This window comes from Lepidochelys kempii, chromosome 1, assembly GCF_965140285.1.
Source record: "Lepidochelys kempii isolate rLepKem1 chromosome 1, rLepKem1.hap1, whole genome shotgun sequence".
NCBI classification, from domain to species: Eukaryota; Metazoa; Chordata; order Testudines; family Cheloniidae; genus Lepidochelys; species Lepidochelys kempii.
The window spans coordinates 214,942,186-214,967,273 of NC_136380.1; the positions used below are offsets into that span (position 1 = coordinate 214,942,186).

General features: G+C 43.4%; 2 protein-coding genes across 2 annotated transcripts; one reads left to right on the forward strand and one right to left on the reverse strand.

Moving 5' to 3' along the window:
* Positions 1 to 233: 233 nt before the first annotated feature.
* Positions 234 to 8,297, reverse strand: LOC140906868 (natural killer cells antigen CD94). The gene is made up of 5 exons (XM_073331732.1): positions 8,270 to 8,297; positions 6,265 to 6,363; positions 4,565 to 4,713; positions 3,575 to 3,678; positions 234 to 472 (listed from the first exon to the last, which is right to left on the reverse strand). The coding sequence occupies exons 1-5, from the start codon at positions 8,295 to 8,297 to the stop codon at positions 310 to 312; spliced, it is 543 nt and encodes a 180-aa protein (XP_073187833.1). The 3' UTR covers positions 234 to 309.
* A 4,133-nt stretch (positions 8,298 to 12,430) lies between these two features.
* LOC140906908 (endogenous retrovirus group K member 6 Gag polyprotein) lies at positions 12,431 to 17,357 on the forward strand. The gene is made up of 3 exons (XM_073331862.2): positions 12,431 to 12,833; positions 13,508 to 13,560; positions 16,294 to 17,357. Exons 1-3 carry the CDS (start codon positions 12,431 to 12,433, stop codon positions 16,333 to 16,335), a joined length of 498 nt encoding a protein of 165 aa, XP_073187963.2. The 3' UTR covers positions 16,336 to 17,357.
* Positions 17,358 to 25,088: the final 7,731 nt, after the last annotated feature.

A 25,088-nucleotide genomic window follows, 5' to 3' on the forward strand; every position in this document is an offset into this window, starting at 1 on the left:
CAGTGACAACTGTACACGTTGTTTTCTATGTTGTAATTTTTATCAACATATTTGAAAATGTAGAAAACATCCAAAAATATTTAAATAAATGGTATTCTATTATTGTTTAACAGTGCAATTAAAACTGTGGTTAATTGCTATTAATTTTTTAAATCAAGTTCATTTGTTTTAGTTAATTGCTTGAGTTAACTGTGATTAATTGACAGACTTATTTAAAATATAAACACAGCCTTTGAAGTGAAAAAGTAAAGTGCATGCATTTCTCCCATGCATTTATAAGAGGATAAGTGATTGCCCAAGATAAAAGTCTCATGGTTTCCAAGTTCCATTGTGTGATGATATGTCAGCTTTCATCAGAAGTGCTGGCTGCTCACAAATATAGCGCTTTTTATCTTTGCAGTCATCAGAGAAGAGCTCTCCACCTCTGACAACCCCACAGTTCCCATCCACGTATCCTTTCTTTACTGGAAACCTAAAATGGGGGAAGGCGGTAGGGGAGTTATTTCAGCAATTCTTGTAATAGATACATCACAATTTTAGTTTTTTCTAAGGTGCCAAATCACTCTGGAATGTGAGTGCCATGGTATATGGCATTGCCAAATAGTTTTATTAATAACAGAACAATTGTGGAGAAGCAGAGGGAACATTATTAAAAGATTAATTAGTAAATTTGGTGGTTGTGACTATAAGGGAATAACTACATTGGCTAAGCAGGGAGTAGTGCCCCAGATACTGTGTAAACTTTTTGTATAACTCTAGAACTGCACCTATGCCATGACACACAACTTCCTGTCTCCATTTTTCAGTCCTGAGTCCCACTCCACTCTCAGCTCTGTCCTGATCTTCAGCATCCTCTGCTATTTCATTTCTGATGCTGCATCATCTATAGATTTCAATGAGTATATCTCAGTTTTGACTTGCAACCATACTCTGCTGTCTCGGGCCACTCCCAGAATTCTGAAAATACAGTTCGGTGATGATGTCCTGGTATTGCATCCTGGGTTTTTCTCCCACACTATTCTGTCAATTATCTTTGGCCATGACCTTCATGTACACACATACCATGATGTTAAGAGTGGTATAAATCCTTAAATAGCTAGCTAGATATATAAAAGACCGGCATCACCCCTTACTATTCTAATCAGCCAGCCATACCAAATTTTACATTGATTTTCAGATGCCAACTAATGTAGAATAAGACAAGACATTATCTAACTCACATTTACATCTTGAAAATCAAAATTAAAATTCAATACAGTAACTCCTCGCTTAACATTGCAGTTATATTCCTGAAAAAAAAATGATGTTAAGCAAATCCAATTTCCCCATAGAATTAATTTAAATGGGGGCGCTAGGTTCCAGGGAAATTTTTTTCACCAGACAAAAGACTATTAGATAGATAGATACACATATACACAGTATAAGTTTTAAACAAACATTTTAATACTGTACAGCAATGATGATTGTGAAGCTTGGTTGAGGTGGCGAAATCAGAGGGTGGAAGAGGGTGGGATATTTCCCAGGGAATGCCTTACTGCTAAATGAAAAGGAGTACTTGTGGCACCTTAGAGACTAACCAATTTATTTGAGCATGAGCTTTCGTGAGCTACAGCTCACTTCATCGGATGCTCACGAAAGCTCATGCTCAGATAAATTGGTTAGTCTCTAAGGTGCCACAAGTACTCCTTTTCTTTTTGTGAATACAGACTAACACGGCTGTTACTCTGAAACCTGTCATTACTGCTAAATGATGAACTAAATGCTGAGTCCTCAAGGGTTAGCATATTGCTATTAATATAGCCTTACACTCTACAAGGCAACAGGAATGGAGGGAGGTGAGACAGCATGGTAGAGAGAGATAGAGACACACACCATGTGTGTGAGATAGAGATGTCCCTTTAAGTACGCTGATGCTGCTCTAAGTACATTGCCTTTTTAAATAGATTAGCAAATTGAGACAGCAGCTGCTGCAAGCAAGCTCCCTCCGACCTGAGCCCTGTCCTGTCCCCTGCCCATGCTCTTTGGAGATAAGGTACAGAAGCAGGGGAAGGGCAAGAGAGGGGGAAAGGGGACACACTAACATTAGCACCCTAACCCTAGCCCCTGCCCCTTTGCACAGCAAGCAGGAGGCTCCCTGGAGCAACTCCAAGGCAGAGGGCAGGAGCAGGGCAGTGGGGGGAGGGACAGCTGAACTGCTGGCAATTGATAGCCTGCTGGGCGGCTGCTGCACAGGGAACTTAGGGGAGCAGGAAGCTGATAGTGGGGCTGCCGGCCCACCCTGGTTCCAAGCCCCCACCAGCTAGCTCCACTGGGCTGCTCTTTCTGCAAGCCGTGGACAAAGCAGGCAGCTGCCAAAAAACATTATAAGGGAGCATTGTGCAACTTCAAAGGAGCATGTTCTCTAATTGATCAGCAATGTAACACCGAAAAAACATTATTCGGGACGACTTTAAGTTAGGAGTTACTGTAGTTTCAATAGCAGATGAAGCCTGAGGAATCAAAGATCCAGTTTTCATGTAAATGGCCAATTGTAAAAATGAATGAAGGGAAGGGAAATCTAGATTACATTCATAAATGAGACAGCAATGCAATTTTATCTATATAAGCTGGGGGGAGAGGTAGAGACGCTGGAGAGTAGGGATAGGGTCCAGAGTGACCTAGACAAATTGGAGGATTGGGCCAAAAGGAATCTGATGAGTTCAACAAGGACAAGTGCAGAGTCCTGCACTGAGGACGGAAGAATCCCATGCACAGCTACAGGCTGGGAACCTACTGGCTAAGCAGCAGTTCTGCAGAAAGAGACCTAGGGATTACAGTGGACAAGAAGCTGGATATGAGTCAGCAGTGTGCCCTTGTTGCCAAGATGGCTAACAGCATATTGGGCTGCATTAGTAGGAGCACTGCCAGCCAATCGAGGGAAGTGATTATTCCCCTCTATTCGGCACTGGTGAGGCCACATCTGGAGTACTGCACCCAGTTTTGGGCCCCGCACTACAGAAAGGATGTGGACAAATTGGAGAGAGTCCAGAGGAGGGCAACGAAAATGATCGGGGGTGGGCTACATGACTTATGAGGAGAGGCTGAGGGAACTGGGCTTGTTTAGTCTGCAGAAGAGAAGAGTGAGGGGGGATTTGATAGCAGCCTTCAACTACCTGAAGAGGGGTTCCAATGAGGATGGAGCTCGGCTGTTCTCAAGGAGGTGGTGGAATCTCCTTCCTTAGAGGTTTTTAAGGCCCAGCTTGACAAAGCCCTGGCTGGGATAATTTAGTTGGTGTTGGTCCTGCTTTGAGCAGGGGGTTGGTCTAGATGACCATCTGAGGTCTCTTCCAACCCTAATCTTCTATGATTCTATGATATACTGAACAGTATTTTTCATTCATTAGTGCCACCAGACACTGGTTGGAAAAGGGGGTAATTTGGTTCATATCAGAGCTCTGGCTCACATTATTTCAAATATTTCTGAGCTCACGATTTGGGATCTCCTTTGTCTTTTGGCTTCATATTGGGCACCATAGAAATGCTGCAAAATAATCCTCACAGAAATGAGAAGTTTGTAGAAGTGTCTGTGACTCACCAATCAGTGGAGAGAGCTGTGCCATTTCCCCACATCCAGGGTCTGTAGGTCTTGTCACGTGATAATCCTATCCAGCGAAAAGCTGCCAGTGGGTTTACGAAATCCTGAACAAGAACAAAACCAATTCATACAATTGCATTCATTTCCCTGCTTCTTTCATGGGCAAATAGATACCAGGTATGGTAATCTGATTAACACATCCTGATATGCTCAGGTAACCTCAGGTTGGAGCAACTCTATTGGCCAAACTGATCAAGTTCTTCATTTTCTCCAAAAACATAAGTTTAAGTCTTGTAGAAACTGTGTTAATATTCTCTCTTCCTGTCCCAACCATATTTTAACACCTTTGTCTCCATCAAAACCCTCAGGAGACTGAAGAAGTTTCCATTGGAAACTGCCAGTCCTGCTCCATTTATGCACTGCCTCGTCCCAGAGGATAAGTACACCCCCTGAGCAATTCCCTGTGCTTGCTGGCCCCATGCAGTGAAAGGCTGGACAGGGGATTCCAACCTTGATCTCTTCCAGAGAAGTACACAGCACTAATTCCTAGGACACTAATCCTGGTGCTATTGCTTTTCCTTAAACTCTGTCAGTTCTTTCAACTACTTCATTTCTTCAGTGTTGATTAATCTCTATTCACTCTTATCTGGAGGACATTATCTGAGACAGAGAAAAATGCTCAGTGCAACGTGCAGTTCCATTTTATACTACAGTAATAGCTGTACCTTGAATATGAATATGAAAAGTACTGGTGACATTGGGTTACTGCCTTGCCGGAGATGTATTTGATTTTAATTTAGAATTTAGTGATGATTCCAATACTTGCAGGAGTGGAGAAAACTCAAGATAATTAGCCTTCAAGAAAAAATATATAATAAATCAAAATACCAAATGAAGCCAAATCTCATTCTCTCCAATCCTGTTTTCACTGACAAATCTTCTATTGGCAGATTTGAATATGCAGATCTCCGAAAAAGGAAGATACTCTACCAGCTCTTCTTTGTCTTCTATCAGAAGGAGTCTGGAGCCATGAGAAGAGCAGGCCTCTCGACTCTCCAGCCAAAGTTTGTATCCAGTAGAAAAGCAGTAACATTTCTTTCCATGTTGAAACCAATGTTCTGGGCAAAGAGACTTCCATCCTTAAAAAGAAAATACAATTTAGGGTCCTATCACTCTTACTCTTGTACAGACATGTGAGAGTCAGGGAGTGTAAGATGGCTTAACTAATGTGCTGAGAAGCCAGCGCAAGGTGTAAGGTAAAGTGGGAGGTTGAGGGGCTTATTTTACAGTTTCTTATTCTCTCCAGCTGACTGCTTTTCTTGCTGTACTTCTCTCTATGGCCTTTCAGCATGTCACTTAGATCAGTTTAACTTCCCTGACCTTCCCTATGGCTCACCTCTGAATTTTGCCTAGTGAGGATATGGGGAGATTCTTTAGTAAATAGGGATAAAAAGACCAGTGTTCTGATTCACCCCAAATGTCATGATCTGTGTATTATTGATCAGTGCTGCTACAGGTGTTGGGGATTCAAGTTGAAACTATTTCAGTCAACAGGTAATGCACAGATAAAAAACACTTGTATTTTGAAGGAAATTGATCTATATCATTCCTATTCAAAACCTATGGTAGGTTTGCATTCTCACTTTGGATAATTTCCATTTCTTTTGTGAGGTTTTCCAGCTATTCACATGGTGGATCAGAGACCTGAAAAACTGAAAGCCAAAATAGCATAACAAAATGACGGACCGCTTAAAACTAAATTTAATCATAGTGTTACAGATCAATGCACTGTGCCTTTCAGGGATACAAAGGGCCCAATTGTGCCATCAGTTACTGTATATCTAATATATATCTAACATATCTAATCTATATCTATATATCTATATCTATATCTACTATATCAAATATATATATATATATATATATATATATATATATATATATATATATAATATACTGTATATATATAATATATGTTTATAATAGTAAGTAAATATTAACTTAAAAATAAACATCTTGAAATTAAAAATAAAAATTGTGTGTGGCTAAAAATCCTGACTCTATGAAGATGCTGAGAAAAATGCAATTGGAAATATCCTGGTTTCTAACCTTTTAGTCACAAGAGTGATTGTTTGAAATTACTACAAAGCACAAACATGTCATTTTCCAAGTTAGGCACCCAAGGAGAAAATTAGAAATTTAAGAAGAAAATGGTAACTGGAATCTTTGCAAATGCAAGGAAGCCAAGGAATAACTGCATTAGGCAGAGAAAATTCCAGAAGTTTCAAGCCCTGAAGCTTCCTAGGAAGTATTTTATTGTTGGCCATAGGTTGCTTCATGTGGCAGATGCTGGAGGTTCAGACCCCAGATTCCACCAGAATGTCTGTGCTTTGCGTTGAGGGCCAGGGACCTGTATGGATCTTTGGTTCCTGGGCAAGACAGCTACATAGTTGTTGTGATGTCAGGGACTCTCTTGCTGAAGCTGTCCCTAGAAAATCCTGCAGGGTGAAGAAGAACGTGTAGGAGCCCAGCTGGTTCCCCTGTCCTGTTCCCTAAATCCATAATTAGATAAATAAAGAAGTGATTTTCAGAAGTGCAGCACACACAATGCAATTCACACTCCATTGATTAAAGACTATGTCAGCTCAGAATTATTTGGCGTTTTAGTGCCTTCTTTGATCATACTTTACCTTTGACACTCAAGAAACCCACTGCTATCAGCAAAGCCAGGAAGAAGATCCCAAGAATCACTACAATGAGCCTCCATACAGAAGATGGAGCAGAAGAACCTGTGTAGAGAGAGAAAAGGGAGAAATCTTTATGTGGAGTTTTGCTTTTAATGTTCTCATACAGTTCAAGGAAGGTGTGTCTTAGACTATGGACAGTTAAACAGTAGTATGTGCAGAGTCAGCAGCATGTCGCTCACAGTACCTTAGCCCTGGGGGTTCGTAGTCCTTTGTCTCCTCTGCTGCTCAGAAGCATTCTGGCATTTCAGTTCTGTGAAGGTCACCACCTCCTCGTTTATTTCTAGTGGATTATAGCATAGAAATAGCAAATTCCATTCATTGCACTGACAAAGTGGACAGCTCTGATTGCAATCTATAGAGGTATAAAACTGTCATTGCAGTATGTGAGGCAGAACTTTTGTATGAAAAGGTTTTGTCCTACAGTACAATGGCCTTCAGGAACCTATCAGTGAACTGGGATCAACAAATATCTGTGAATTCAGCAGATGCAGCTAATCACTTTTTTCTGATATCTGACTCCTATTTAGAGTCTTACCCAAAAATGTTGCTAACTTCCACTTAAAAGTTGTTCAAGTGATTAATATAACCCTTTGCATATACTATATAACCAGAAAAGTACAGTTAGAAAGGTAAGCATTAAAAGTTAGGGAAATCACCAATTAAGATAATGTATCTACTCACATACCCCTACGACTCATGCATTTGGCTTATCAAAATCTTGAAATGTAAAATTTCATTGTATATACTTCAAAAGAGTAGGAGAGCAAAAGCTGGGAGACCAAGGGAGTTAACCAGCTGAGTTTGCCAGTGGAGACAGATAGGTTTGTGTGTGTTTCTGTTTGTTTGTTTTTTTCCATTCTGTTTCCTTAAACTTGCAGGTACTGTATAAGGAAGAACCCATCAGGGCATGTTTCCATTACCACTACTATCTCTTTGTCTGTCTACACTGGTGGGGTCCCCGACCAAAAAGGCACCCTGATCCGAGAGATTTCCATGCAGGTTGTGGTCTTGACTTGCTGGGAATGTGTCCAGAATTTCCCTGCCAATGCAACCAAGCAGGGGGAACAAGCAGATGTAAGAAGTGTCTTCTGGAGGAGTCCCTTGGGAAGCAGGTAAGAGAGCTGTAAGTGGCTTGTCTGCCTAGCATCTGGGAGCATGAGAACTTCATCGACTGGACACACATGGAGACATCTGAGATGGAGGACACTGTGACTCTCTTCCTACTACAGATGCTAGCCAGCTACAGATGACTGCAGCAGCTGCAGAGGAAATGGGAGAAAGGGAAGCTCTGCAAGGAGCTGACAGACTAGTTGGCCACCTCAGTCAGTAGACAGTGCTCCCCCCCACCCCCCGCTGGTTCCATGTTAATCAATGTCAAGAACTGGTGTGCTATACTGACAACAGGAGGTGAGGAGCAGATCCCAGTGGCTGAGGAGGAGGAGCCATTTGCCCCAAGGCTGGAAGGCTCACTGCCACCACACATGGGAGGAGGACATATAGGGTGCTGGTGGTCGGGGACTCTCTTCTGAGGAGAATGAAGGCATCCATCTGCTGACCTGACATGATGTACTGGGGGGCCTGCCTGGTGCCTCTGTCTGAAACATTATGGAAAGTTTGACAATGCTCATCTGTCCCTCTTGAGTGCTACCCTATGCTACTCATCCATGTGGGCACTAATGGTACTGCCAGGTCTGAGCCAGAGCAGATCAACATGACTACAGGGCTCTGAGAGCTAGGGTGAAGGAGTCAGGGGTGAAGGTGGTGTTCTCATCCATCCTCCCTGTCCATCCTCCCTGTTGAGAGTAAGGGCCCTGGCAGGGACACAAGCATCCTGGAGAGGAAAGCATGGCAAGGCAAATGGGGTCGATGGTAGGGCTTTGGCTTCTTTTAACCAGGGGATGTGGTTCTGGAAAGAAGATCTGCTGGACATGAATGGGGTCCTCCTGACCAAGAATGGGAAGAGCATAGTTGCGCATGCGGTCAGGTGACAAAATCCCAAAGGTAAGCATAAAAAGGTGACCTTAGCAGAAGGTTAGATGTTGGTGGGGGGGACATGGGAAATTTCATTAGGGCAAAGAAGCAACAAAGAAGAAATCAGTGGGGCAATCGGATCAACATTTTAGATATCTGTAAACAAATGTAAGGAATAGGGGGAATAAACAGGAAGAACTGGAAGCATTGGTACATAAGCTAAATTTTGATTTAATTGGCATCACAGAGACTTGACGGGATAAGTCTCATGACTGGAATATTAATATTGAGGGTTATAGCTTGTTCAGAAAGGACAGGTAGGAAAAAAGGGAGGAGGGGTTGCATTATACATAAAGGATATATACAATTGTTTGGAGGTCCCTAAGATGGTGGGAGGCAGACCAGTTGAGAGTCTCTGGGTAAAGATAAAAGGGTTAAAAATAGGGGCGATATCATGGTGGTGTTAGGCAAAAAGATTTTTTCCCCAAGAATCAGGCAAACACATACAATACTGAAGGGGGTTTATTTACGGTACCGGGAAGACTGACAAGCAGCTTTAAAGATATGGTGCTATAGTGGCCAATTATATAATTTTTTTATTAATTTATTTGCATTTATTTGTACATATAGAGACAGGCATTTGTTACAAGTCAAGAGAGAAGCCTAAACAAAGACAAAACTAAGAACAGTACGTACATATAGAGGTCATCCTATTGCATTAAGCATTTATGGCTACCTTGCGGGGGGAAGAGGCAGGGTGGGGGTGTATGGATGAGTGCTTACAGATATCTGGTGGGCTGTGAAGGGTGGGTCAGCATTGTTCTAAGAGCTGAGTTACTGGGCAGGCATTGACCATATAAGCTCATCAATTATTTACAGTTGTTCCTGTCCTTCCTACTGAATGCTTATTGAAACATTCCTGCTTGTTTTAGCTGTTAGCTAAATTTTAACTCTTTCCTGACAGTGGGGATCTACTATAGACCACCAAATTAGGATGAGGCAGTTCTAAAACAAATAACAGAAATAATCAAAACACAGGACCTGGTAATAAAGGGGGGACTTTAACAACCCATCACCTATTGGGAAAGTAATACATCAAAACACAAAACCTCCAGTAAGTTCTTGGAATGTATAAGGGACAACTTTTTGTTCCAGAAAGTGGAGGAAGTAACCGGGGACAGCCATTTAGACTTGATTCTGACCAACAGGGAGGTATTGGTAGCGAAGGTGAAAGGCAATTTGGGTGACATTGACCATCAAATGACAAATTTTTATGATTCTAAGGAATGAAAGGAGTGAGAGCAGCAGAATAAGGATAATGGACTTCAAAAAAGCAGACTAACAAACTCAGAGAACTGACAGCTGAGATCTCATGGGAAGAAAATCTAAGGGAAAAAGGAATTCAAGTGAGCTGGAAGTTCCTCAAGGAGACAATATTAAAGCCACACTACAAACTATTCTGATGCAAAGAAAAGATAGGAACAATAGTAAGAGGCCAATATGCCCTCCATCAGGAGCTCTTTAATGACCTGAAAATGAAAAAGGAATCCTAAAAAAAGTGGAAACAGTCAAATTGATAAGGAAGAGTGTAAAACAACAGCAAAAGTATGTAGGGATAAAATCAGAAAGGTTGAGGCACAAATTGAGTTAAAGCTGGCACGGGACATAAAAGGCAATAAGAAGTAATTCTTTAAATACATTAGGAGCAAAAGAAAGACAAAGGAAAGTGTAAGACCTCTACTTAGTAGGGAAAGAGAGCTAATAAATGATGACATCAAGAAATCTATTGTGCTTAATGCCTATTTTGCTTAAGTCTTCACTAAAAAGGTTCATGATGACCAGATACTCAACACAATTAATATTGACAACCAGGGAGAAGGAATGCAAGTCAAAATAAGGAAAGAACAGGCTAAAAATATTTAGATAAGTTAGATGTATGCAAGTTGTCAGGGCCCGATGAAATTCATCCTAGGGTACTTAAGAAACTAGCTGAAGCAGTATTGGAGCCATTAGCAATTATCTTTGAGAACACTTGGGACATGGGAGGGGTTCCAGAAGACTGGAGAAGGGCAAACATAGTACCTAGCTTTAAAAAGAGAACAAGAAAACACCTGGGAATTATAGACCAATCAGCATAATTGCAATACCTGGAAAGATACTGGAGCAAATTGTCAGTCAATATGTAAGCACCTGGAGGATAATAGGGTTATAAGGAATAGTCAGCATGGATTTGTCAAGAACAAATCATGCCAAACCAACTTAACTTCCTTCTTTGATAGGGTTACAGACCTAGTGGATGTGGGGCAGAAGTAGATATGATATACCTTGATTTTAGTAAGGCTTTTAACACACTTCTACATGATATTCTCATAAGTAAACTAGGGAAACGTGGTCTAGATGGAATTACAATAAATTGGGTGCACAACTGGCTAAAAGACTCTACTCAGAGAGTAGTTATCAATGGTTTGCTGTCAAATTGAGAAGATATATCTAGTGGTATCTTTCAGGGATCAGTTCTGGATCTGGGTCTATTCAATATTTTCATTAATGGCTTGGATAATGGAGTAGAGAGTATGCTTATAGAATTTGCAGATGACACCTAACTGGTATGGGTTGAAAGCAGTTTGGAGGACAAGTTTAAAATTCAAAATGACCTTGACCAATTGGAGAATTGGTCTGAATTCAACAGGATGAAATTCAATGAAGACAAGTGCAAAGTACTTCACTTAGGAAGGGAAAATTGAATGCACAACTACTGTAGCATTCATGCAAGGTTCATGCACTTGGCAACATTCAGGGCACACCCGGAGTGTTGTGTAGGAGCAGTGCACACATGACTCCTCTCAAGGGCATGAACCTTGGAATCTCGCCCAGATGACATGAACCGTGGGAAGCCTCCCAGGACTGGGCTCAAGGCCCGAGAGCAAGGAATGCGGTAGATAGATATTGGTAAATAAGAATATTAAACAAAGCCAGTGTATTCCTTTTATCTGTTGGAGTATGTAATGCGCGGGGGGAGAGAAAGAATAAAAGAGAGGGTGGAAAGCTGACAGCAGACCAGCCCGTCGGCAGACCAGCCTGCTTGCTTGCTTGCTTAAAGCCTTGTTCTGTCTTGTATTTGAACCGCAACAACTGGCACCCAAACGTGGGGCCCTCAGCACTCACCTCGCCTGGCAAGGGTTTCAGACGCGTCACTCATCTGTTTCGCGGATCCCAGTGAGTATTTTTCATTGTGGTAAGTATGGGAAGCTCCATCTCTGCTTTGCAAGTGCAACACCGCAAAGAGCTACAGTATTTGCTGCGTAAGGCTCAGCATGATTGCCCCACTCAAGAACTCACTCTTCTGCTACAGGAGGTGAGTGCCCAATGCCCGTGGTACCCTGAAGCCAGAACCCTTAAGCTAGCGGACTGGGAGCGGTTGGGCCAGACATTGCACAAAGAGCCTCAGGTGCCCGTGCAGGCTTTACATGCCTGGCACCTCTGCCGCGACGCGATACAGCGTGTCGCCTCGGAAAGATCCTCTCCCGCGCCAGTAGAAGGGCTGCCGATCTCGCCACCCCCGTTTGCTCCTGCAGCCATCCCTCCCCCTGCTTCGCCCCCAGCGCCTCAATTACCACCGCCTCCCCTGTCTTCCCCACCGGAGCCAGTGTGTGATCACCATCCCCCCGTGGGGCCCCATGCTCCGGGGCCCCCCAGGGGGTCGTCCGCGTCTGCTCAGGGGCTTTCGCTGGTGCAACAAATGGTTCACACAGCGAAGACTCGCTCAGATATTACAGCAGAGGAGGTGGCTGATCTGGTCTCAGTTTGTCCGGTGACCTGGCAGGATGATGGCCAGGGCAACCAGCTTGCAAACTGGGTCAGTTTGCCTTACTCGGTGATCCGAGAGGTAAAGAAAGCGATTTGCGAGTTTGGCCTCACTAGCACGTATGTGCGTGGTCTCATTGAAGGGCTAGGTACTGGGTACACCCTGGTCCCTGAAGACTGGAAGGCGCTGTTGCGCATGATGCTGACGCCCAGTCAGTATGTTATTTGGCTTAGTGAGTTTCGGCAGATGGCGGAACGCCAAGCCCAGGTATATAGAGAGCAAGGTGTCATTTATGAGCACTTGGCAGGGGAGGGCCAGTTTGCTACGGTTCAGATGCAGTCTCAACTCCCTCAGGCCGTCTTCCCCATTATTTCCACCTGCGCCCAGCATGCCTTCCGGAAGGTCCCGGATTCAGGCAGGCCTACTAAAAGTTTTGCCAGTATCCGTCAGGGTGCATCAGAGTCCTTTATGGATTTTACCAACAGATTGCAGGAGGCTATCCTCCGACAGGTGGATAGCCCTGCAGCAGCTCAGGAGATCCTGTTAAAAATGGCGGTTGAAAATGCGAACGAGGATTGCTGCCGTGCTCTCCAGGCGGCACAAGCCGCTGGCGTTCTAGAGCTGTCGGACATGCTGCGGGCATGCCAAAACATCGGCACACAAGCACATAAAGCTGGAGTTCTGGCTGCTGCCCTGCGAAAAAGCGGAAAGGAGGGGAAGCGTTGTTACCGCTGTGGTAAGGCGGGTCACTTTCAGCGGGAGTGCCGCTCCTCGACGGTACCCGCTCGCCCCTCAGAGAAGTGCCCCAAGTGTCGGAAGGGCTATCACTGGGCTAATCAGTGTCATAGCAGGTCGGGAAACCGCACGATGGGTCCCCCCCGAACCCAGGGCCAAACGGGGGTGTTTCCCACTCAGACAACTGTTCCTCTGCCTTAAAATCCATACAATCCATGAGGGCGGCGACTGCCGGAAGTGCTGGGCTTGATTTGATTATGCAGGAGGACACTGATTTTCGGTTGCCGGGGGAGGTTTGCGCCATACCTACACAGGTGACGGGACCTCTCCCTGCCGGATTTGTGGGTCTGGTTCTTCCTCGCTCACACGCTGGGAAACAGGTTTTTTTTGTCATCCCAGGGGTCATTGACGCCGATTACACCGGCGTTATTAAGGTTCAGGTGTGGACCCATCTTCCGCAGTCGCTCCCATGTGGACGATCAATTGCACAATTGATTTTAGTCCCCTCTCAGGTGCCAGCCACAGAGGATTGGGCCTGGGGCGGGAACGGCTTTGGATCAACGCTGTCTCAGTTGCCGTCTCACAACACGTCCTCTCCACTTGTTGCTCTAACAATGTCGCTCCACTCCTCGAAACCTCAGTTAACACTTCTTTTAAATAATTTTCCTTTTACAGGGCTGGTGGACACTGGAGCTGATGTTACAGTGATTCGTGATCAGGACTGGCCGGTCAGTTGGCCAAGAGTTCCTTCTAAAGAGTTGTGGGGGATCGGGGGTAGCAAACCTGGGCACCAAAGTTTGTCTTGGGTCACGGTCTCTAAACCAGGAGGCCGTGCCCTTGCTACGATCCGCTCTTTTGTGCTCCCTGTCCACCTCAATATTTGGGGCCGTGACTTACTTGTAAAGCTGGACACCACCCTCGATATTAATATATAATGGCCCAAAACCTTCCCGCACCCACCTTGCCCTCCGCATTACACTTGGTGTGGCAATCCTTAGAGCCCGTATGGATTGACCAGTGGCCCCTCCCTCTAGAGAAGCTGAAAGCGCTTCATTCGCTTGTGCAACAACATTTGCATGCACAGCGCTTGGAAAACTCCACTAGTCCTTGGAACACCCCGGTGTTCGTTATTAAGAAAAAATCGGGTGCATGGCGGCTGTTACATGATTTAAGGGAAATAAATAAACGCATCCAACCCATGGGCCCCTTGCAGTTTGGGTTGCCAAACCTGAATTTAATTCCTCAAACCGATCAGCTTTGTGTGTTAGATTTAAAAGATTGTTTCTTTACCATCCCCCTTTGCCCACAAGATCGCAAAAAATTCGCGTTTACAGTGCCAGAATATAATAATCAGCGACCTTCTCAAAGGTATCAGTGGAAGGTCTTGCCCCAGGGAATGCAAAATAGTCCAACCTTGTGTCAACTTTTTGTGGATCGGGCCCTCGCCCCTTTTCGTGCCCGATACCCCACACTAAAGGTCTACCATTATATGGATGACATTTTGCTTAGTGGTCCCCAGGTCACGGCACAACAGCTTGAATATTTGTCCCAGATTCTCGGCCGAAATGGCCTGTTAGTGGCACCAGAAAAGATCCAACGCTCTTATCCCTACCAATACCTCGGGCATAAGGTTTTACAAACCTATGCTGCCCCTGTTCGCCCGGAAGTGGTCCTACCCCAACCCCTAACCCTTGTTAAATTACAACAAATTTTGGGTCATTTAAATTGGATTCGACCCTACTTCCGTCTCCCCACATCGATGCTGTAGCCGTTGTTCGAGCTCCTACGTGGAGCTTGGGCACCGGGCACAGTTATTGCTATTACTGAGGAGCACATTGCCTGCATTCAACAGATTAATGCAGTGTTGAGTCAGCAGTTTGTGGATAGACTCACTGAGGTTCGTCCCCTGTGGTTAGTTCTCCTTGCCACCCCTCATATGCCTACTGCTGCTCTGTTTGTACCTCGTACAAACACAGCTGTCTCTGTCATAGAGTGGATATATTTGTCTTCCACTCCTCCTCGGAACATTTATCCTTATTTAGACGCCCTGTCCGACCTTGTTCGTAAAGCCCGCCACCGTGCAGTGCAACTCACAGGCACTGATTTAGTTGCCGTTGTTTTCCCCTTATCACATAGTGAATTTGATTCCTTGTACCACACCTCTTTGGCCTGGCAGGTTGCTCTTTGTGATTATGTGGGAGAGATTTCTTATAATTCCCCAAAAGATCCTCGGTTGGTGATCACACAAAAGGTGCCACGAATCATTCATCATCTTAGCCGCTCTCGACCTATTGTTTCAGCTATCACTTTTTTTTACTGATGGCTCTCCACATTGCGGTGTTGTCACCTATCAATTAGGTGACCCCCCTTGTTGGCATTCTCATTTTACGCTGCCTCAGCATTCCGCGCAGCGCTCAGAACTGGCTGCTGTTATTTTGGCCTTTCAATTTTTTGCTGATTGTCCCTTTAATTTAATTGTGGACACCCATTATGTTTATCAGGTAATTGATCATTTACCCCTTACCCTCATTACCCCTCAGGTCGATGCAGACCTTCTTCTCCTGTTTTTGTCCTTACAGTATTTTATCACCACTCGTAATTTCCCTTATTTTGTTGCTCATATTTGCAGTCTTACCCCCCTCCCTGGGCTACTTACTGAGGGCAATGCGCATGCTGATCACGCATTACGTGGTCAGGTAAATTCCCTTTTTTCTGACCCCATTGAAAGCCATTCCTTTTTTTCATCAGTCTGCCTCTGTTTTGGCCCGACAGTTTCACCTTCCTGCTGATCATGCACGTTCTATTGTTCGCTCCTGCCCCCACTGTGCTGCTGCTGCCCCTACCTTTTTTTATGCCGTTAACCCCAGGGGTGCCACTGCGAATCAGCTGTGGCAAATGGATGTCACTCACGTGCCACAATTCCGCCCCTATTCGTTTTTACATGTTTCCATTGATACCTATTCGGGATTCTTCTGGGCAACCCCACAGCGTGGGGAAGCCACTCCCAAAGTTATTCACCACTTGCTAGCCTGTTTTGCTGTTATGGGTCGCCCGAGCCAGATAAAAACAGATAATGCCCCAGCCTATTGCTCCACAGCCCTTTCCACCTTTTGTGCCCAATGGGACGTCCGTCTCAAACACGGGATCCCTTATAATTCCACGGGCCAAGCCATTGTTGAACGTGCAAATCGCACGCTAAAAACTTTGCTCGACAAACAATTAAAACAAGGGGAGCTGCGTCTCCGAACCTTAGGAGACATTCAGCAACAATTGCATGTCCTTTTATTTACTTTAAATAATTTAACACTGAATACAGATCAGCAGACCCCCGCGGATTGGCATTTTCACAAATCCGAGGTACTGGAAAGACCGCGTGTCTATTACCGTCAGCTGCCCGATCCGCAATGGTTGGGCCCAGTACCTTTGGGGTGGGGGATATGCTGCTGTGTCTCTCCCTGCAGGACCGTTGTGGGTTCCGGCCCGGTGTGTGCGACTGGCACTGAAACAGCATGGCGTGGCACCAGGGGCTGTCGAACCCCATACCGGAGTTTCAGCTGACCTTGGAGGAGAACGCGGTGCCTCCCGGGTCGACAATGGCGGGACGGAGATGAAGGAGACGTAGCGTCCCAAGCCAGCCCGTGACATGGGGAGCAGTGAAAGCATTGGTCGCCGCGGCTCAACGAAGACTGGCAGCAAACCAACAGCCAGAGACTCCTGAGACTCTGTTTGTGGCCATTCTCACCCAAATCACTGCTAATTCTGTATTGATTGTGTGCCTTATGTGCCTGCTATTTCCTGTAGGAGTTGACTCGGGAGCACCTCCTCCGTTACGGGCCCGAATGACATATAACCTATGGGAAAGATTGGCTTCAATAGCAAATGTTACCCACTTTTGTTTATCTGATTTTGTAGCAGCTGAAGAATTTTTAGGTACGTGCCTTATTCCAGTACGTCATCACCCTGAGAAAATAGGGAATGAGATGATGCTCGCTGCTTACGCGAACCTCTCTTCCCAGTACTCTAGCATGGCTAATTGGGGCCCGGCCAATTACACTTTACCTTCTTGGGCTTATTTTTTGCTGTTGCTGTGTGCAATGTATTTCCTTTTTGTTAAGGCTTTGTCGAGACCCGCCCTGGCAGGCTCCACGAGTTATGACCTTGTCTGTCCGGGAGTTAATTGGCTTGCAAAAGCAAATTGTTGGCTATCATGAGATGGTTGAGCACAAATAAACAAAAAAGGAGGGGATGTAGCATTCATGCAAGGTTCATGCACTTGGCAACATTCAGGGCACACCCGGAGTGCTGTGTAGGAGCAGTGCACACACGGCTCCTCTCAAGGGCATGAACCTTGGAATCTCGCCCAGATGACATGAACTGTGGGAAGCCTCCCAGGACTGGGCTCAAGGCCTGAGAGCAAGGAATGCGGTAGATAGATATTGGTAAATAAGAATATTAAACAAAGCCAGTGTATTCCTTTTATCTGTTGGAGTATGTAATGCGCGGGGGGAGAGAAAGAATAAAAGAGAGGGTGGAAAGCTGACAGCAGACCAGCCCATCGGCAGACCAGCCTGCTTGCTTGCTTAAAGCCTTGTTCTGTCTTGTATTTGAACCACAACAACTACAAATGGGGAATAACTGTCTAGGTAGCAGTACTGGGGGCTACAGTGGACCACAAACTGAATATGAATCGTCAATATGCTGCAGCTGAAAAAAAGGCTAATCTGATTGTGAGGGAATTAACAGGAGTGTTGGATGTAAGACACAGGAGGTAATGGATCACCTCTACTCAGCATTGGTGAGGCCCCAGCTGAAGTACTGTGTTCAGTTCTGGACATCACAATTTAGGAAGGATGTGGACAAATTGGAAAGAGTCCAGAGGACATCAACAAAAATGATAAAAGGTTTAGAAAACCTGACCAATGGGGAAAGACTGACAAAACTGGGCATGCTTAGTCTTGAGAAAAGAAGACTGAAGTGGGACCTGATAACAGTCTTCCAAAATCTTAAGGGTTGTTATAAAGATGAGGGTGATCAATTGTTCTCCATGTACACTGAAAATAGGACAAGAAGTAATGGGCTTAATCTGCAGCAAGGGAGATTTAGGTTAGATATTAGGAAAAACTTCCTTATTTTAAGGGTAGTTAAACTCTGAAAGAGGCTTCCAAGGGAGGTCATGGGGACCCTGGCATTGGAACCATTTAAAAAAAAAGTTGGACAAATGCCTGTCAAGGATGGGCTAGGTTTACTTGGCCCTGTCACAGCACAGAGGGCTGAACTTGATGACGTCTCAAGTCCCTTCCAGCCCTTCATTTCTATGATTCTAACACAAATTTAACTCTGATCTACAATACACATTTATAAACTCATGCAACACATTTAGTGTTATTTCTTTAATTTAAAGCTTGCTCCTGCTGTCATTGAAGTCAATGGCTGTTTTACAACTGATTTCAGAGAAACGTGGCACTTGACATTATGCTCTTCTTGGTGAAGACAATGTTTTCCTTCTTCTTCATCATCATCTTTTTAAAAAGGAGCATTTTTAAATGTCATGGTCTCAAAAACTGACTGATCAATGTCTTTGATGCTCACTGGAATTCTTCCACAGGTCAAGAAATCCTCTGCTGGACAGGAATGAGTTTAATGTCTCTGGGATAGTAAATAAATATGGCCAGTTAAGGATGAGTCATGACTTCATGACGTTGACTATGACAATCAGGCAAAGCAGAGAGAAACTGGTACTTTATTGAGTATGAATATGCTTCAGAAGGGAAAGTAGAATTCAGATATCACCTCCTTTAATCCTCCCACAACAAGGCATGACTTAAAGAGGCCATGTCTCTTTGAACATGGGGCGATTCAAACAACATTCTTTGACAAGGAATGGTTTGCAAAAATATAATCACAGTACTGTGTTCCAGGGTTCTGGAGGTTTGATGGTTTTTATTCCCCACTTCCAAATTACTGTGTATCATTCTTGGGGCACTTCAGTAGCTGAAAGATGTTAAGTTACTAAAATAACTGTGCCTAACAATGAAGAAAAAGCTAATAATCTAAAGCCAAGTAAAATATGTACAGCTCACAGAAGAGATTTAACATGGACAATAAAATATCAGTAATAGCAGATATGGTCTCAGATGTTTATAAACATACCTACACCTTTGGCCCTGGTGTTCTTCTCTCTCTGTTTCTTATGCTGCTCAGAAGGAGCGTTAAATATCAAGTCTACATATGTCACTGCCTGTTCACTCATTTCTGGTACATTCTGGGATAAAAAGGTTGGATTTAGTAGACTGAGATAAACAATGGGATCTGGTGGAAACTGATACTAATACTAAGGAACCATAACAGTAATTATCATAGCAGAATAACTGGGTGTTTTGGAAGAACAAAGCCTCTGTCCCATTGCACTTGGAATATGGCATATAGTTCTGAGTTCAGAAATATCACAAGGGGCAGGGGGTCCTCTTTCCCACTAGCTGCTTGAGGGAGGGAGGATTATGATCACTGTTTTCATTTGAGTTATTTTTCTCATTTTTGTTTGTTCCCATTCATATGTTTATGGCATGATTCTTTCAAATGCTTTATCTAGTGTAATTTTAAATGTTTCTTGCAGAGGGATTTCCACCATTTGCCTTGGGAAACTTTCTTTTGTTTTAATTCCTTCCCTTTACATCAAGTTCTACAATTTCACACCACCCTAAACCACCAATTTTCCTATTTGATGATGATACACTTTCAATATTTCTAGACAGTCATCATTCATCCCCTTTTAACAATGGTTTGTAAATTCATTACATATATTTAGTTCTTCAGGCTTTCTTTATAAGTCAATCCATCCAGCCCCTTTAATAAAACAAATATCTTCTTTTCTGAATTCCTTCCAAACTGCCCACTTCCTGCTTCTTTTTTTTAGAAGATGTGTTTATCTAAATCTTTGGGTCAGGGACCATGACCAAAATGTTCAAAAACAGGTGCTAAAAATTAGGCTTCTAAGTCTATGTGAGGCTGCCTTTTTATGAAGCCTGGTTTTCAAAAGTGCTCAACACCAAGTAGCAACTATAGACTTTTCAGAGGGGCTGATGGGTGCTCAATGTTTTTGAACAGAAATTAATTTTTAGGTGTATAGATGTGGTTTAAAGAGGCCAACTTTAGGCACCCATTTTTGAAAATCTTGGCCCATCTCCTCTCTGTGCTATATAATTAGCTACACAGTAGATGTTCAACAAATAAATAATAAAATACTACTAATAATTAATCAAAATGGAAATGCACAGAACTGAATTCTAGGCATGCTCTCATCAGAGCCATAGAGAGAGAGAGACTGTCCTGTAGCAAGATGCACCTATCTATGCACAAAATTTTATTAGCTTTTTCACTAACATATTGAATTGCAAGAATATATCCAATGTGCTATCCACTCTCATGGCAAGTCTACACTACAGTGAGACATTGGCACAGGTGCACTGATGCAGCTGAGCCGCTGTACCATGTCTGGTGAAGACGCACTATGCACACAGGAGAGCACTCTCCCATTGGTACAATTACTCCACCTCAGCAAGAAACGTAAGCTATGTCAGTGGGAGAACATCTCCCACCAACATAGCACTGGTGTGGACAGCACAAAACATGCTTTGCTCAGGCAAGGGTGGAGGGGGCTTTTTCACACCCCTGAGAGACATAAATTAGATTTACTTAGGCTGTAGTGTAGACCTGCCCTCACTTTCCTACTTCATTACCGTTTTCCATTTCTCCCTACCACTGAATAGCTGTGTGTTGAATTATTACAACAGATGTAATAGTTTTAATTTTATTTTCGGATCATTTTGCTAAAGTTTCCCAACTGCTTTGAGTTATCTATCGGGTCTTGTTTGTGTTTGTAACACCCCTCCATTTAGCATCATCTGAGAATGGAATTTGTAAACATACAATATATTAACAGTCTATTCACTGCAGTTTCCAGCCTATTTATGAAGATGATAAATAACAAAGATCCTGCCACTAAACTCAGCCCATTTCTGTTTATCATTAACCTTAGTACACTGTACTTCAACCAGTTTTTTGTTCAGTGATAATGTTCTTATCCAAGACTTTTTGAATTAATTACCCAAGTAAGCTTTCTTGAGAAACTGTCAAATTCCTCACTAAAATCAGGATAGTATATTTCCTGTCTTTTCCAGTTTATGTTGATCTTGTAGATTTGGTGTATATAGTGATCAAGTCTACATACTGCACAGGAGATGAAAAAATATAGAAATGTAAACTTCTAATACTGGTTTGGCTGAGATAAGTCCTTTCTTATTCTAAAAATAATAATGATAAAATAATACTATATTTCATAGTGTCTCAAATTTTAATCAGAAGAAAAATATTGTACAGGATGCAGAAATAAGTCTATTTCAGAATAACTAACTTCACTCATTTTTTGAATTATAGAGAAGCAATCACCTATACCTCTTGTAACAAATATGCACTCTACCAATTAAAGCCCCGGAACAATGTGGAGATTATACCTTTGTAGCTTTTTGATAGCAGGCTGGAGGGCAGGAACTAGGCCTTGAAGTGCTGAAGATGTTTTTGTCTTTCATGAAAAGCCCTTGGGGACGGAGAGAGAGCGAGTCTCGTATCACCCTGTCACTGCCGTGTAAGGAGATGGACAACAGGAGCTGAGAGGGGAAGAATTATTCACTCTGCAATGCTCCATCTGAAACCGCACAGGAAGTTCTCACCCTGCTAGTTTGAAGTGCGCTGCGCCCTCACAAAGCGCTCACAGGATCTTCTCTCTTTGTAGGTTTACGCAAGGCCTAAGGTGTTAAATTTAACCTGCTTGAGGTCAGTTAAATATTGAATTTATTAAACAAGGTTGCTTCAGAAACCATTGATCCGCTAGTGCTTCTGCACTTCTTAAAACATGGGGCAAGATTCTTCTGTCAGTTACATTGGTGTAAACTGGTGTAAATTGGTGCAGGAGAGTGAATTTGTGTGGGGGGTGGAGGGTGAGAAAACCTGGATTTGTGCTGGAAATGGCCCACCTGATGATCACTTTAGATAAGCTATTACCAGCAGGACAGTGGGGTGGGAGGAGGTATTTTTTCATATTCTCTGTGTGAATATAAAGTCTGCTGCAGTTTCCATGGTATGCATCCGATGAAGTGAGCTGTAGCTCACGAAAGCTCATGCTCAAATAAATTGGTTAGTCTCTAAGGTGCCACAAGTACTCCTTTTCTTTTTGTAAACCCAATGTAACTCCATTGAAGTTAATATATTCACTCCCTATTTATAGTGATATGAACAAGATTAGAGTCTACCCCATAGTCTCTGTGTTCATGTTCCCTACTTGCCTTACGAGGGAGGCAAATGGAGCCCAATGGAGAGCTGAGTGCACTTCCTGGCTCTACCCTGGATCTGCTGACTACAGCCAAGTCACTTCACCTCTCTGGAACCTGGGGTGCAATGAAGTGGTTTGGGTACAAGAAGAACAATCCTCAATCTTTGCCTGAATCATAGCCAAACATATACACAGGTACAGTGGGTTTGGACGGGGAAAGAAATATTCACTTAACAGTTCTGGCTGAAATCACACAGGAAGTTCTCATACTCAAGTTGCTAATTTGAGAAGGGCTTCCACCAGCTAGAATGGTCAGAACTTGAAACGCATACTTTTGACAAAGATTCCCTATTTATACTTACTCTCCCTTTTCCAGAGTAGATGCAGACATCAACCAGTGATCTTATGCTAGACTCAGGTGGTCTGCAGAGCTTGTATTTTCAAAACACAATCTCTGCCCATACTGAGCTTGGAAAATTTTACAGGAAAAAAAATACTAGTCAACACTGAGCTCCCTGCGTCCCTGGGCAGCCCTTCTCCAGTTAACAACACACAGTTGGGTCTTAGAACTAGAAAGCAATAATATCTGACATTGAGCAATGGGAAAACAGAGAGTAGTAGGAGTAACAAATGATCTAATTGGCTGGCAGAGACGTGAAGCTCCTACCCCTTTCCATGTCCCTTCCAGCTAACCTCCATACAGCCAAACACACATATACCCAATGGCAAAATTTGGCCCAAAATGTGGTTGACAGCAGACATGTGAAAAAGGATAGAAAATTCATCATCTCCATTTTTACAATCATAAGTAAGGAAAAGACTATTACAGATATTTTACATTATATATAGTTATATAGCAAAGAATTTGATAACTGCAGTACTATATAAAAATAGCAACACAGAGCTCAGCAAAGCCAAGAAGCAGCAATTCTTTCTGAGTTTCTCTTGCAGCCTGGAATGTTTCCAGATATGAATCTCAGAGTTTCTATGTTTTTCCTCATAACAGTGGAAGGGAATTCAGCTCCACTGCCTCCTTCTCACAGGCACACCTACTGGTGGTTGTACAAACACTGGAGTGGATTTCAGAAACAAAGAAAGCTGCACATTCTTCACCGTAATTTTTCTATACTAAAGAAGTGGGAAGGAAAGACACACATTACTGTCAGCCATTCCAATGACCTGGCAAAATCATAAGTAGTTATTAACACCGTGTCATGCTGGTGGGTAGGAGAGTTGTTTTAAAATTATATTAACTGATGGCTATGAAAGTGGGGAGTACTACATCTGGTGAGAACCATGCATGTGTGGGGAGGAAGAGCTCTTATAGACTCCTTTGAAAAATACAGCCTAAGAAATCTGCTTTTTTCTGGATTTCAGGTTATATTACAACAGGTTATATTATTATTATTATTTATTTCATATATTATTATTCAGGTTATATTATTAACTCCATCCCACCCTACTCCACTTTGCTACCTATGGCACTGACTTGGAGGCAAGGAGATTATAAAGCAAAGATCCTAACCCATAGTCACACACACGGCTGAGTTCAGGCCATTGGAATCTCTTCTTTGCATTTGTTTCATTCCAGCTTTATTACTATTTGCTTGCAATATGGGCATCCCGAGAGGAGCTATTCAGGACTGGGGATCTGTTATGCATGGGACAAGACCAAGGTCAGATAACACAAGAACCAGGGGTAACCCAATGAAATTAATAGGTTGCAGGTTTCAAACAAATAAAAGGAAACACTTCTTCACAGAACTGTGGAACTCCTTGCCAGGGAATGTTATGAAGGCCAAAAAGATAACTGGGTTCAGAAAAGAATTAGATGCATTCCTGGGGGATAGGTCCATCGATGGCTATTAGCCAAGATGGTCAGGGATGTAACCCCATGTTCTGCATGTCCCTACCCTCTGATTGCCAGAAGCTGGGAGTGGGCGACAGGGGATGGATCACTCAATAATTGCCTGTTCTGTTCATTGCCTCAGAAGCACCTGGAATTTGTGACTGTCTGAAGACAGGTTACTGGGCTAGATGGACCATTGATCTGACCCTCTACGGCCATTCTTATGTTCTAACAACTCAGAGTCTGGCTCCAGGTGTTTAATCAGTGTAGGGGATTCTGCTCACAATTTATTTCAGTCTGAAGTCACATACAAGAAACACATGATTGTTGCCATTGGAAGGCCATAGACTGGTAAGTTTTGACTGTAAGGACTGCAAAGACTTTGAAAGCTCTGGGTTGTTGGCCTGGAGATCTTCCTTTTCCTGAGAGGTTTTCTCCTGAATTTCTTGCAGCTTCTGGGTGAGATTTTCAAGAATTTCCTGCTGCTGGGTGAACTTTTCCTGCCATCTGTTTGCTTAATGGGAAATGAAAAAAAAATGAATTCACAATATTACCACACCAAAAAGTGCCCTTCAAAACTAAACTATGGTTTACAATATAGAGGCACAATTTTAAAAATCCCTTTAAATGTTCCTTAGAGCCAGGCCAGGTAAAAGACAGCTGTGAAGCTATGGGTGTGGCCCAGGGACCACTTGGTGCCAACCAGCAGAGTGTGCAGGGTTGAATACACTTTTACAGGGATTCCCTGGGTTAGACATCTTCATATCTGTTAACCGAAGGATAACATGTGAGGTCTCTACCACGAGCCAGTAGCCTACTGGTCATCATGATCATTGCAAAGTATAAGTAATACTTAAGAAATTATGTAGCTATACTGAAAATTAACAGTTAAGGCAGATCACCAGGAGGTGACATACCTTATCATAGAATCATAGAATATCAGGGTTGGAAGGGACCCCTGAAGGTCATCTAGTCCAACCCCCTGCTCGAAGCAGGACCAATTCCCATTTAAATCATCCCAGCCAGGGCTTTGTCAAGCCTGACCTTAAAAACCTCTAAGGAAGGAGATTCTACCACCTCCC